The sequence below is a fragment of the Periplaneta americana genome, chromosome 2 (genome assembly GCF_040183065.1).
Source record: "Periplaneta americana isolate PAMFEO1 chromosome 2, P.americana_PAMFEO1_priV1, whole genome shotgun sequence".
In the NCBI taxonomy this organism is placed as follows: domain Eukaryota; kingdom Metazoa; phylum Arthropoda; class Insecta; order Blattodea; family Blattidae; genus Periplaneta; species Periplaneta americana.
The window spans coordinates 80,157,514-80,173,392 of record NC_091118.1 but is presented as its reverse complement, the minus strand read 5'-3'; the positions used below and the strand labels follow the sequence as shown (position 1 = coordinate 80,173,392).

Below are 15,879 nucleotides of genomic sequence, written 5' to 3'. Positions count from 1 at the left end.
TGTTCAGAACTCACAAAAGTGCTGTAGTCCAAGCGAATATGTTACTATAGACGAGCAGTTGGTTGCATTCAGAGGACGATGTCCCATGAAGAGTATATACCTACTAAACCAACAAAATGTTGGATCAAAATTTTTGCTAAGGTGGATGTGAAAACATATTACACTCATAACTTGGAAATTTATGCTGGTATTCAACCAGACTGTCCATTTCACCGAAGTAACAGTACACATGCAGTGGTGAAGAGGCTGGTTCATCCCATCAAAGGAACAGGAAGAAATGTGACCACCGATAACTGTTTCATGAGCATACCTCTGTGTTTAGATCTTCTAGAAAATGACAAAATTACACTTGTAGGAACATAGAAAGAAAACAAAAGAGAAATCCCTCCTCATTTCACAACTACTAAGACAGGCAAGTTAACAGTACATTGTTTGGATTCAATGAACGCTGCACAATTATTTCGTATGTACCAAAGAAAAAAAACACTGTTAGCATTATCAACCATGCATTATGATAAGGCAATGGATGAGGAAACGGGAGGCAGCTAGAAACATGAAATAATATCATTTTATAATAGAACTAAATGTGCTGTGAATGTCCTGGAACAGTTATGCTTAGCCTATGATGTAAGCAGAAATTCACGACGCTGGCCTCTATTTTCTTTGACTTACTAAACATGTAATTTGTTTGAACTGTATGGAAGAAATGCGTAGGCCTACTTAGATAATTGAATCAGATGTAGATTAGGCTATCATGTGTGTTAAATCTGAACTGCAAAAACATCTGTAAAATATTATATGTGAAGTGTGAATGATTGTTACATCCCTGAATTTTTTCATTGCTACACCCCTGAGTGAGGTATTTAGTTATCAAATATGACGTAACAAAGGTCAGCAGTAGTGAACTTGCGTTTCCTGTGGGAGAGTTTACATCAAGAGATCGGGTGACCTTCAAACAGCGAATGAGCAACAATTCTAGATAACCTACATAATTATGATGATAGTGAACTAACTCATAACTATGGTGCAACAATAAATTATGACTCATAGACACGTCCAGTGTGGAAACATTATGTAAACATGTCACTTGAATGCAATTTGTGTACTATAATACGTTTCATTATTAATATTTATATTTAATACGTTCCGTTATGCGTAACATATCCATTCTCATTACTGTAATAACTGAAAACAATATATTTCTTAACATTTAAATCTAATTGCAATGTTTAAACCATGTCTGCAAACAAAAACAAATGTGGATTACCATTGTAATCCAGGTGAGTACTGGCGTTACGAAATTTAACGCGAGTAACGAAGGGTTAACAATGCAGCACCAAATAACACAACAGTGTTAGCTGTCGTCGAGAAGTTCCGTCGTACGCGATCAGTATTATGTCGCCTTGCATGTACAGTATAATGCAGCCGAGCCCCTACAGCAAAGGCTGCGCAGAAGTTCAGAGTAGGGACAAATTGAAGCTTGCGTCCGCCGCCATGCTTTGGGAGAAGCACCGGCTAGCAGATGGCTGCACAATACAATGTTGGATGTTTAATATATACGTTTGGTATCTCTTATAAATCAATCTGAATGGATAAATGAAAAAAATCTTATTAACATTTAATGCGACCACGTTACGGACATAATCAAGCTTAGTTACACTTAGTTTGACACGAAATAAAAGAAGACAAACAATTTTATACCGCAACCAAAGACGTTGTGTAGTTATTTGACAACATATAGAGCGAACAGAAATACAAATGCATATTGTAGTAATAGTTCAGATGAAAAGAAAATCATTAGTATTAACTATTATTAAAAAAAATACACTGCCTGCTGTGTAAGGCATTACATTAGGTCCATATTGTAAACACACGTTTGCTTTGATGTGGACAAGAAACGAACAATTATTATTTATTCTCTTCCATATCACGTAATATACACCAGTAAAATAAAAACGCGTACCTAATGTTTTAGTTTCAAATATAAGTAGGTCTGCCATGCATTAGCTTATTATCACAGCTGTAGTATGAAATAAACGTCACATGCATGAATTAGTCATATAATAGAACTCAGGCCTAGTGTACAGAACATCTTGCCTATTGATTCATTATTATTATTATTATTATTATTATTATTATTATTATTATTATTATTATTATTATTATTGTTGCTGTTGACTCCGTTAAATATTGTCTTACAACATTTTTATGTAAAGTCGTGTTGTACTGGTAACTTTAAGTTGTGTGCTGACATCTGCTCGTTATGTAATACTTTTTTAGTTGATTATTTAACGACGCTGTATCAACTATTAGATTATTTAACATCGATGGTATTGATGATAGAGAGATGGTATTTGGCGACATGAGGCCAAGGATTCGCCATAGATTATCCTGACATTCCCCTTACGGTTGGGGATATCGGAAAAAGCCCAACCAGATAATAAGCCCAAGCTGGAATCGAACCCGCGCCCGAGCGCGACTCCTTATCGACAGGCCTTAGCCCATTGAGCTACGCCAGTAGCTCTTTATGTACTTCTATGTCAGTTTAACAAGTTTAAAATATGATTCTCGGGAGGAATCCGGGATCCATTTTTTAAAATATGTCCCTATAAGTGTAGAAAGATTATACAAGTGTTCTATTGTTAGATCACATTGTTTTCACACGATGTAAGAGTGGGTGGTAATATGCCATTGAACTGTCAACATCTGTATAATCGCTATTTCACTTAAGCGGCATATTTCTATAATCTCAGATGATGGTATGACAAGACTCCCATTATTCTTTCGTTAAAAAAAAAATAAAAGAGATTTTGTTTACTGCTGGTAGGCTACGTACCATAAATTGAGTCTTTAGATTTATTACACCATATTTTTATTAATGATTTAACAACTAAGCCAGCAATGCATACAATCACATTTTGACAATTTTGACAATTTTGTGTCGTTGACAATGATGTAAGAATGAGGAAATTGCAATCAATGTCTGCAGTAGAAGAGTCATATCGCCTCTGATTCTCAAAACACTGAGGATTATTATTACAGTGAGTTGGGTGTTTGGAAAATACCATTGGGTATATAGACATTTTTAACGGATATCCCTCTCTTTGTAATACAATTTAAATAAATTATTTGCGTATTTTCTAACGTATATAAAATAACATAAGTAAAAATATTCCATGTATTCGGTCATAGGAAATAGATAAACTAATAAGTCTATTTATGAGCAATATAAGGCGTTTACATTTAAAACAATGCTTAGTTACAATATTTAGATTTACTTCTGTTATTTTATATTATTATACGTTAGAAAATACGTAAATAAGTTTAGTTACTGTATATTACAGTGAAGGAGGAAATCCACTACGAAAACGCCTATATACTCAATTGTATTTTCTAAATTCCGAATGCTTTATAGAAACAATCATTCGTGCTCCCCAAACATGGCGTCGCGCGAACCTGCGCGAGAGGTTTCAAATTTGTACACGACACCAGCGCCAATTGTGTGTCTAGATATATAACTACAACGTCTTTGAATGTAGCGGTGGCGAAAATGTAATCGTGCGCCGAGCCACTGTGTAACCTGCAACGTGCATAGCACCTATGGAGGGAGGCGGACACCCGAAGGGGAATTGAAGCAACGTCCGATTTATTAACGGATTTACATTTTCCTTACGTCAAGCACTTAAATATAATTTTATACAGTACAGGCTACAAACTGATGTTACGTGTAACGAAGAAAGAAATGAGCAATAAATGAACAATATCACAACCTAAAATTAACTGTCTTCAGAATGTCTCCGCAACAAAGTTTCAAAATCAGGAATTATGTCACTTACTGCCAGTCGTAGTTGATCACGAAGATATTTGTCTGTCAGTCGTGATCTAAATTTGGTTTTTACTATTTTAATTGTTGAAAATAATTTTTCACAAACGTAAGTTGTAGTAAACATGGCTTCAACAGAGCAAGCGAAAGAACGAAGCTTCGGATATTTATTTTTTGGCAAAGATTTGAAAATTCAACATTTGTCAAGTCCTTACATCTAGCTTTCATTTGACATCATATAGTAAATCAGCGAGTTCAAATTGAAGAGCTAACCGCATTATTCGTACATCTGCTGAAAAAGAGTCGACGTACAGAGATGATGATGATGATGATGATGATGATGATGATGATAATAACAATAACACTTAACCTTTTAATGTTTCATCATTAACATGTAGTAGGTCTATAATGTTGTTTTATGTTATACAATCGTTTTCCTCGTAATACTTGTGAACAAATCATACATTTAATATTCTCATCATATTGACAGCAAAAAAATGCGTCCTCCCATCCTACTTGGAACTTTCGTACATGGTTTCGAGAGACACATATGCCACTCGCAGGTCAGAGGCAAATACAAATGGAACGGAGTTTGACTCCAGTGAGTGAGAGCATGAGGGTTGGCGGAGGTTAGAAGCAAACGAAATGCACAGCTATCACTCCGACCCACAATGTCTCGCGAGTCACGTTCTCGCCACGGCTGTTATAATGACTTATCTTGATTTTCAGAAGTATGTTTGTAATTTCAGTACTCCGTATGACCGGAAATAATCCTCGACAATAAATACCTCCTCCTCTGTTGTGAGAACCATAATTGCAGAAATCAACACAACACTGAATTCACATTTGTCAAACTATTTACATACAATAATAAATACTTCGTTGCTAGGGAAACGTGGACAACAGATAATTTCAATACTGTTTGTTTTGGCCCATACCGTATTAAAATTCAATAAATTAATAGTACATTATGCAACGAGCCTATAATGATAATAATTAAGACGCAAGTATTGATATTTATGAAACGAGCGCAAGCGAGTTTCATAATATCCATACGAGCGTCTTAATTACCATTATAGGCAAGTTTCATACGACTTTTTATGCTCGACCATATTTCTAACTTGAAATTATTCAAATGTATACATTTTATTTGTATCTGACAAGATCGGAAGTGACCTTATTCTAGGTCGTGAATTGTGATATGTGCGCAGACGCGAAAGCATTGATTTTTTTCCGAGGAACAATAATGTCATTGACCTTGATGTAATCCCGTTAAACTTGATATAACCTTGCTTATTGAATTCGACATTAAAAAACGAGATGACAAATTGAATTTATTTCAATATTATTTATAATTAACGCTAATTATTATAGCAACAGAACATAACCTTCTGCGACAGTATTGGATTTCCAGCCTCCGTGACTTTTCGCTAATTCTCTTTCGATTGCATATCCGAGAATAATCGATACTTGCGGTTTTATAACGGTACAAAACTGACTTGTCATTAGTTGAACACCTGTAAGCTGAGTTGTCATTGGCTGAACACCTGTACTTTAATGACATGCATTAAAGGACTGCTGCCAGGTGTATAATTACTACATTTCGGCATGGTCGAGCATAAATGTATGTATCAAATGATATTTTCATAAAAGTATGCGAAAAGAAATGCAACAAAATATACAGGATGGAAGTGAAATAGCCTTGCAGATTAAAAGGGACGATAGGGTATACATAAATGAAAAGAAAACCTATATTACGTTTTGTGATTAAATGCGCAGTTAATTATAAAATTAAGTTTGAAGTTTCAGCAGTCCGGCAACATTGTCCTCTACTCGTGATACAGACAAATCAACGAACTCGGCGAGTCTCGGTATGTAATCTGCTTTCTGCCAAGACGTTGCCACACGCGCGCTTCATGCAATGGCTTGCATTTAGAGGTTTTTAAAATTAAATTCACACGAAAACCATGCACACCATTGAAATACGTCAGAGGGATAAATTATTCATTAACTTAGATTTCCTATCGATATGGACAAAAATCACGATCCTACTCACAACAGTTACCGAATAAGAGATTGTTAAACATTTGGAGGGGGGATTTTTTTCTGAAAAAAAAAACTATGAACTTTCTACCAATATGATATTACAGTTTTTTTGTTACATCAACATGAGTTATTAGCTCTGGAAATCTGCAAGCTATTTCGCTTCCACCCTGTCCTACATCTACAATATAGAGTGAGTCAGGACCTCTTCGATAAACATTACTAGTCTGCATCGAATTTAATCGAAAGCACAGTCAATTCCTCTCTGGAGCCTGTTTCATAAACACAGTAATAATATTAAGTAATATTATTACAGTCATGAAAATAATTTTATTAACTGACTAAATTCTGTTTCATAAAAGTTTTGCATAACTCATAAAATACGTACAGTAATATTATATATGACATTAAGTCGTAGATGATCATGTGTGGTTAACAGTGTTTATATTGTGCATGTGTATGTGTGTGTGTGTGTGTGTGTGTGTGTGCAGCCATCATAAATGATTTGAGGTTAGGCTGACAAACATAACCAAGTATTGGTCTACAGTTTTTTATATTATCTCCTGTTAACAGTTGCAAATACTGAATAAAATAGGTTTCAATATACTGTGTTTAAAGCAACAACAGAGTAAATTGTAATATATATAAATGTTTGGGAGACAATTTATTTCAGACAGGATTGTAAATCATTGCAACTCGAAGTTACGGTTTCCACTACTTGTTACAGTTGATCTATTTAAAAGAAACTATTTGATAAATCTAAAATATTGTGAACATACATTTGTCTTTCCTAATTGTTCTGTAGATCTGCCTACCTATGAAAAATGTGCTTCCTGGTTTCAGTTAGCAAAAAGTGTCGTAAAAGTAATTTTTGTTCCATATTCCGCCATAAATTTTGAAAGTGTCCCGGTTTTTAAGTTGAGAGTTCTGCGAGTCCTATCCATGAGCAGTGGAAGCATATTTCAAAAGGCGCTCCATTTAAACGGGACAGCAAAATGACAGGACACCTGTAACTGTCCGCAATGGTACTTTAAGATATGAATGAATAATTCATCTCGTAATTTTAAAAGTCACTAAAATCTGTCTTTCCTTCGATGTCGCATAGCTCCTAGACGACGTTTCAGAGAACATGATTTGTTTCACGAAAAATGATCTTCGTTGCGAGCTCTATCGCTCCCCAGAGTTTGTCGCAGAGTATCAAAACCCTGCACTAAAATATTACAACGAAACATGGGTACTCAAGAGTTTCATATAGATCAAGATTAGAGGCGGCACAGATGAGATTTTTACGATCTTTGCTTGGTGTGACGAGAAAAGGAGTGCTGATATACTGTATGAGACCAATTTGGAGAAGAGAATATGGTTGATTATATTCAAAGATATCACACACAATGGAGAGATCATATGGTGAGAATGATTCCTTTTAAGATATCGTCGGCAAGCATTGCTTTACAAGATATCTGAGCATAGAGATGTCAGACGTCCCGGGAGAAGATATTTCCCACAATAATGAAATAAAATTAAATTGTTGTGTAAAGAATAAGATATCAACAATGGAAGAAGAAAAATATTGAACATAAATTCGTAAATTTAAAGTCGAATAATTATTTTTTATAACCAAACGGACTCTTTAAATTGCAGATATTTAATCAGTAAGTTTCCAATGTTTGTTATTTTACTTTGAAAGAACATGCGCTGTCACATACCAATTAAGCAACTTACAAGCTTTAATTCTGCAACACACGTGCGACAATAGAGTCTTGATTGGTGTATTACTAAAATAAATTAATAAATTAATTGTACTGTACTTTTAGTTACGTATTAATTAATTAGTTAATTAATTACCTACTATTTTGTTATGAGCCTACAAATTAATGTACGCTAAACCGATTGTGTCATATACGCGCATGTATTATATTTCTCAAATAATTTATACAGATCGAGTATGGTATAAAAATGACAGTCGCAAAAATTTGCCGCCGCCCACGGGCCATAGCCCATGTTGGCCCAAGCGTTAATACCGCTCTGCTCACTAGATTTATACATACTATCATTACTTGAAACCCATGCTGTAGTCATACTATTTTCTATTAAATACACAAAATATATAGTACTTAAATGACATAAATGCCTATTCTATTTTAGGGGTGATGACAACACAAGTGGCAGAAACATATTTACCGACTCCGGTGTACAACCTCCTCTTCATTTCGACATTGCGTGCGACCAGCAAGCAAGAGGCAGACTTCCGCACGTGATCGCGTGCACGTAAGGTAAGAAAAGTGGTTCGTTTAGTTCAGAAATACCGTAAGCTAAAGTATAATTCAGCCATTTCCAAATTGTGAAAGCTCGCCCCTAAGTATCGGTTGTAAAACCTTGTAAACTGCGATGCTATTATCATCGTCGTCACTTGCTTTGGAAGATAAAGTACTGTGAACAGTTCAGCCTTTACTGTCAGCAACATGAACCACTACGCACTATGCACAGTCATGCGACCTGAATGGCGCCAATTTCACTGCTTAATTCAATTCCGGACAAACATTTGACTCGATAACAGCGTTGCCAACCATGCGATAAATTATCACGTTATGTGATATTTTTAACGCCGATGAGATATGCGATAACACTTATAGGATAATACGATAATTTTCGTTAATCATACACTAATTCCTCAGAATTCATTCCACTCTGCCTTCCATAGAAATAAATTATCACTGTAATTAAACACATTAGCATTTATTGCATTCTTTTAGTATTCTGTGGATAAAAATTTTAAAGCTATCCAGTTTTCCGTAAAGATTCCCAGAAGACATCCCGAATTCTTCCCGTCAGTAGTAACTAGAAAGCTTGTATCATAGTTTGCTAATCAGTTAATCTCAATAGTCTGTTCGTAGCTGCCGTTGGTGTTTCTTCTGTACGAAAGTGATTGGAAGTTAATTAGTATCGTGTAAAATTTTGATAGTATGACATCATTAATAATATTGTATGCTTGCGATAATTTTGTGGAAAATTTGGTAATTTTTAGACTACAATTCCACAATTTTTATTTGAAGGTTGGCAACGCTGCTAGATAAGGACTAGGCTTTGGTACTGTAAGCGAGAGAGTGATCTAGTGGTGAAAAGTAAATAATTAAATGGAATATAATATAACAGAAAATAAATGAGTAAGATTTCGTTAGCATATTCTTATACCTACAATAAGTTTACTCTAAGTATGAGACTGAAGTAACTAAAATACAGGTTTTTGACATTCTTTATAAAAAAGGAACAATCGCTGAACAATGCCCACCTATTTCACTATGTTCACGTAACCTCACAGTTGCAACAGATTACCAAAAATTTATCACCTTCTTTTCGAAAAAGGATCGGACAAGTATACTAAAATCTGTCGGCAGACATATAGACAGATAATGTTTGCACACTTTTGGGTAATCTCATAATCTGAGTACTACGCATCACTATTGATTTTAAAGCATCCATAATAAGGCCTATATTACTCTATAAAACTTTTGTGTCTCAGAATATGATAAAATTATTGATCAAATATCAGATTTTGAGTATATTACACTACGCCAAAGCTTTTATCGTATCTTTCAACACAATTCTCATAATCAATTCACGACAGTTTCATGTATGTTGCAACTAATTGCAGTAGTGGTTATTGCATTCGTACTAAAGAAGAAATCAAAGAAAAAACGTATTTGGGTTGGAGACTGGGAAGGGAGAAAAGATATAAAAGGAATCCACAAACTGTAGGCCTGTTGAGAGAACTTCAGTGTGAAGATGTGAAATCCTATAATAAGTATTTAAGAATGGATGACGAAACATTTCATGGGACTCTTAATGAGATATTAAAAGTTTTGTTGTTTTCACAGACCATATGTACTTAATGTCCACCATTTTCTTTCTTCTTAGCCACAAATTTTATCAAAGGTGTGATGATGACCATAACTTTTATCAAAGAACTATGTCACAGCTAGATGTGATGAAAGATGCTATATTACACTATAAAAGATTTTATCAACAGTAAACTCACTATACGTTTTGATTTATCTAGAGAAAATCAAAACTCGAGTGGGATTTAATTGACTATTACACGATTAGAAGAAAGTATATAAAGATTAGAAGTAACGAAGTACTCCAATACAATAAAATATTAATTTACTTACGAAAATACAACTGTCTTCAAATGTATTATTGTACCATCTCAACATTACAAATATTACGCTAGATGCATGCTAGATGGCAGTAGTGAGCAATGCCTTCTCGTCGAGAAGTTCTCCATCTATACACACACGATGGCAATGTTACTAGTCAAGAAGGCTTTGTTGATTCAGTTTCATTTTTATTAAAATGCAACATTCCACTTCAATTATCTGAATCCCAGTAATCAACGTCACTTGACAGATGATTTTCAATAAATCTTAATATTAAACAATCTCTGATACTTGACTATCCATAATATCATATAGCAGAAGCTATAACATAACCTAACTAATATACACAAGTGTTAGAAAAGTTTTAATTAACGACGATGACATAAAAATAAACATGAATAATTTTAAAAGGAATAATTATTGAATGTACAATTTTCAAATTTGAATGTGGTTGGTCGTTCAATTGATGTTATATTGGACGTGTGCGTAATAGAAGTGGAACTCGTTGATTTAGGCCTACATGGTGTATTCAACTTATTCAGGATTTCCGAATGGTGCTCTTCATTTATTTGTAAATCGGATTTCAGAAGATGCATAGGTATGATCAGTGATTTTTATTAATTCTTGTTCTTGAATGCCAATGCGAGTAATATTTGAAACTGCTGTGCATCGACTGGAGTGGTTTGTAATTTTATATATATTTTGACGTCCAGACCAGCGCAGTTTCAAATGTTGGGAAACAAAGAAACAAATGCTCGGGACGCGATAAAATTATGCGATAAGCAGCCATGATTGGTTGAAGTACGTCCTTTCGTACCGTTTTATTGGTCAAAAGCAGTATGACGTAGTAAGAGTGTAATAGTCATAAGATATATTTTATCTAACTTATGTGACACAGAAATTTGATAGTGTAATATAGGCCTAAGAATTCTAAACTTGGAGATTACGGCAGCAAAAATAGTTCAACACCTTTCTGATTTATGAAGCTATTATATTTTTTGCATTTAGAGAGATTCAAATATGGAAGAACTCAGGAATCGCTCTTGTAAAATTGTATTAATTAATGTTACATACACGGGGTTACAAAACTTTGTAATTTTATAGTAACTGCTGTACTACAGCACGAATGTGGGTAATATAGAATTAATTACACGTTTCACATGAACACACGAGTACACATTATTCGTCACAAACTAGCATTAACAGGTAAGAAACATCACCACTGCGTTTTACGGTAAGCCACGAACTCAATTTTATGACAGGCTTGTATGCAATACAACATAGACACCGCTGTTTACTTCTTCTGAATAACATATCTGTGGCACTCCACACCGAGTGTAGTTAATTCCCAAGTTCACGCCTGCCGCCTGCCGGGTAACTGGCACCAATCCACGTCAGATCGCACAGCAATAAAACACGACCTTCTCGGAAATGGTCGAATTTTTTTTCGTGAATTCCAGACATCAAATAAGGAGACCCGTATTGTTTTATTTTCACAATTATTAATTATTTGTGTAGTTATGACTATTTGAAGTTACGCAAATTATGCGCGCACTGTTATATAAACTCACTTGGAACTCTCTGTCTACATATAATTGAGATTTGCGGTTTGGTGCATTTGAAAGACTAAATACAACACTTTTTATTACTTTAGACCTATCAAAAATATATTTAAAATTTGGCCTATTTTTTTAATCATTTCTTTTTCAAAGCAAAATTACTATATTAAATAGCCAAGTTAAAAATTTGAAAAAAATATAGACTTGTTCGCTGATGTATTATCTGTAAATTACTGCATTTATAAATATGGGATCGGCACCCATACATTTGTAATAATTTATTTTCCGCAGGCATGCACGCGCTCGCGATGCCCAGCTAATGAACTGCTTGCAGCCATAGGCTAGAAGGCTGCCCGTGGAAAGTTTTACGAAATTCCCCGTTGCATCTGATGTCACCATACTAATCATCAAATAATTAATACCTTAAGGAACAGTAAATATCTTATCTAAAGTTATTTTATTATTGTCAGCTCAGCTAAGAGGGGGAGACCTTCACAATGCTATATGTTTATACTGTAATACAGCCAAGTGTTTAACGATAGCAAGGCTAGGTAAGGCAGTAAACTTTATGGTAGTACACAGATGGCAGGAGACAAAATATAGAAGAGAAAAATAATCAGATTTTGAATTTCATGGAGTGACGTGACTTCTATACAACATCAGTGACAGCAAAGATCGCGTAATATATAACAAGTGTTTAAATCCATTTACTTTCCTAATCACGCTTTTAAAAAGAGAAGTACACTAAGACGCGTAAGTCGCGACTTATTGATAAAACTCAATTTAAAGGAGTCTTTGAATGTGCAAATATGTGATTCGTTCCGTAAATATCAATGAATTTCCGGATAGGTCAGGTGAAATTATATGTGAAGCCGGAGTTCTTGTGATATTAATAAGCATGAATCAAATGAAAGTGCGGACAGAGAAAGTGATTACCCCAGTTCTTCTTCTAGCAGTTCTATGGATACAGTGCTAGAAATCACTAATATTGAGAAATTAAACAAGAGTTTGATGTCAATAGAATCCCCTATCAAGAAAAGAAAGATACAACAAAAACGATACCACCGTGAAAAGTTTCAAAAAGTAAAAGGTTCCCTAGCATGTAAAGTTTTTCATGTAGAAGATACATCGTCATCCCTTCAAAAGTCAGCCATATTTTATTTTTGACGGAATGCAAAGAAATGTACAACCTGAAAATTACATAGTTATTGCAGACTTTTCTGAAAATTATTCATTTGTAATACAAGATTCAATACAAGATGTGCATTAGAACATATGCCAAGCCACAATACAATACAATTTTAATTTTACTTCCTATTTTATTTTATTTTATATTCTCTTATAGGCCTATTAATATTATATCTGAACTGCGACCGAACACGAGCGCTGCTCATTCGGTTTCAAATTTTGTTAATACTACTGTAACTCCTATTTTATATTGATTGTATTATTTTATTTCTATTTCTCTTGTTTGTAATTATATTCTTTATTCTGTATATTTAAATAAATAAATAAATAAATAAATAAATAAATAAATCCTTTCGTAATATATTTCAAAGGAGATACAGAAATTCCTTACAAAAGTATTGTCATCTCAGAAACCATGAAACATGACACCAATCCCTTTCACTTTTTTCAATCCGAAGCAATCAATTTCTTAAAGTAAGAATTCAACGATATGAAAAAAAATTATCTACTTTTCCAATGGATCAAGTTCACAAAAAAAAAAAAAAAAAAAAAATTAAAATACTTGCTTACATGAAGACGATTATGGAATTAGTGCTGAATGACACTTCTTTGCAACGTCGCATGGTAAAGGTTCATGTGATGGCATTGGAGATGCTGTTAAAAGACTTGCCACGAGAGTTAGCCTATACAAGATCCGATAACAAAAAAGACTGTTTAATTGGTCACAAAAAACATTTCTAACGTGTCATTTATATTTTGTCCATTGAATAAGCACAAAAACCAGACTGAAAATTTGCAGGTCAGATACCATAATCTAAAACAAATAACTGGTACATTAAAATTACATTCTTTCATTCCGTTTTTCAAAAACTGAAGATTTAGTAAAACAATTTTCTTTCAAGAAAGAAGGTAGGCGAATGAAAATTTAAAGTGTGAATGAAAAGAAACGTTTAAAAAGCATAATGTACAATTATTTGAAGATATCATAATAAGTAAATTAACAGTGTTTCCTCGAGTGACTTGATCCGTACTGGGTGTAATGTTGCAACGTTCAGTCAATCATCCAGCGCCGATAAACCTCCCAGCGCGCTTTAACGCTTCCCGTCCAATGCTGCGCCGACCGCTACACATTGTGTCGTAAGTAATTAAATTTCCATTAAACTATTGGAGATCCCATTCTGATTTTTTCTGGAATTATTAAGAATACTTCAGTGCACCTAGTAGGCATTTTTTTTTTTTAAGATTTTTAATAGGGCTATTTCACATTGATATATATATATATATATATATATATATATATATATGTTTTAAAAATTGAATTATAAAAAAATATTTGTAATAATTATATTAATATTAGTTAGTAAATATTTAATAAAAGACAGTACTTTAAGCCTTTAAATGCATTTTTCAAAAATTTTTAACATCAATATGGTCAGAAATATGACGCTTTAAATGTTGCATTGTGCGACATTTTTAACGAATTTTAACATGTAATATTTTAAAAACAGGTGGACTTAGGAGGAAATAAAAATACACTTGTTGGTTTATTAGACCCATAGAATTGGTAAAAAAAAAAAATATAAACGCAATCAGAAATATGAAGGTCAAAATTTGTATAATTTTGTGCGATTTGACGTGGAATGACTCACCTATGAAACTGAACGTCCTTCACAATACTCTGCCAACCTTTACCACGGTTCTTAATGACAGTAAAGTTTTACAGAACAATAGTATGACGGTAGCTGCAGAATGATTGTATAATATTACATCAGACGCGCACATTACATAAAGTAACAAGGCCAGCTGGGCCACAATATGAACATTCATTTTTTATCTGTGCGTAACATTTGACATAAGATTTTTCTTATGAAAAAAAATGATGTAGATCCCTAGGAAGATGGATGTCTACCTTTCATATCACAGATGGAAAGCATGACCATACGTGAAAAGACATAATAAGGAGTAAAATTGTAATCAGCGAGAAGGCTCATAATTTGAAATATTTCGGATCTTTGAAACCAAAGAGGCTTGCGAAAAAGTTGAGATTAAACGGCATAGTAATTTACCATTGAATAAGATAAATGAGTCGAGATACCCTACTTAAGCATACTATCGAAACCGATTTTATTATAAGTCAGTGAATGTTGGACTCAATAGGAATTAAGCTGTAGAAATAAAATATTCCACGAAATTAATAAATTTTACATGAAGTGAAAACATTACTAAACAGAATTACGACCGTAATGATAAAGACAATTAAAATACATATGTTTTACACTCGCCAGCAAAAATAAATAAATAAATAAATAAATAAATAAATAAATAAATAAATAAATAAATAAAAATAAAAAACGCTTTAAAATCTCATGTAACTTTAAATTGAGACTTATTTTAAATGGAATAAATAACACACGTTTATCACTAGTATTGTTTTATTGGAAACATTAGCTAGTGATTCAATTCGTCGTCTTTTTTCTCTCCATTTTCTTAAACAACGAAGGGGTGTTTCCGCAATGAACACGTGAGCTAGACGACCATAAACAATGACAGGTATTCCACTGCTTTAATTGCCACCCTTTTAGAAGTAAATGACAGCTTTCTCAAATGGCTAGTTCCGTCACTTCATCATTAAGTTTAGTTGAGAAAATGCTTGAGATCCAAACATGTTGTCAAGGATGTCGTCGCCCTAATGGCGGAGGCAACCCCCATTACACCGCTGCTGCCCTAGGCGCACACGAAACAAGAGGCTGTGAGTCGGTTCCAAGAAACTAAAATTCCTCCACAAGACCTGGATCTGGCAGAAAAAGGAAGACTTCCGCGCAAGATGACAGATTTCTCGTCCCTACACTACAGCAGTTGAAGCTCGGAATCGACAGCAACGTGAGTGGAGTATTAATGTGAGCGAGAGGACTGCTTACAACTTCAAGAAGTAGCCTACAATCAAGACGACCTGCTACAGGAGCAGAACTGACGACTTAACACAGAGACGATCGTCTTCAGTTCGTGCATCCGCATGCTCAATGGACTGCGCAGCATCTCCCTGAAATTTTAAAATGGTAGAGAGTAGAGAACGATATACCGTTGGGGTGGAGGGGGGGTGTGGACATCC

General features: G+C 34.2%; 1 protein-coding gene across 5 annotated transcripts in view; it reads right to left on the bottom strand.

Moving 5' to 3' along the window:
• LOC138694374 (SUN domain-containing ossification factor) overlaps positions 1-15,879 on the bottom strand; it is a 533,809-nt gene that overhangs the window by 111,645 nt on the left and 406,285 nt on the right. The window contains exon 1 of one of the 5 annotated variants that reach the window (XM_069818050.1): positions 8,048-8,167. The exons of the other annotated variants lie outside the window; for them this stretch is intronic. Within the exon in view, the coding sequence (XP_069674151.1) occupies positions 8,048-8,075 (28 nt within the window). The 5' untranslated portion in view covers positions 8,076-8,167. Of the gene's footprint in view, positions 1-8,047; positions 8,168-15,879 lie in introns of those variants that run through there. 5 annotated transcript variants of the gene reach the window in all.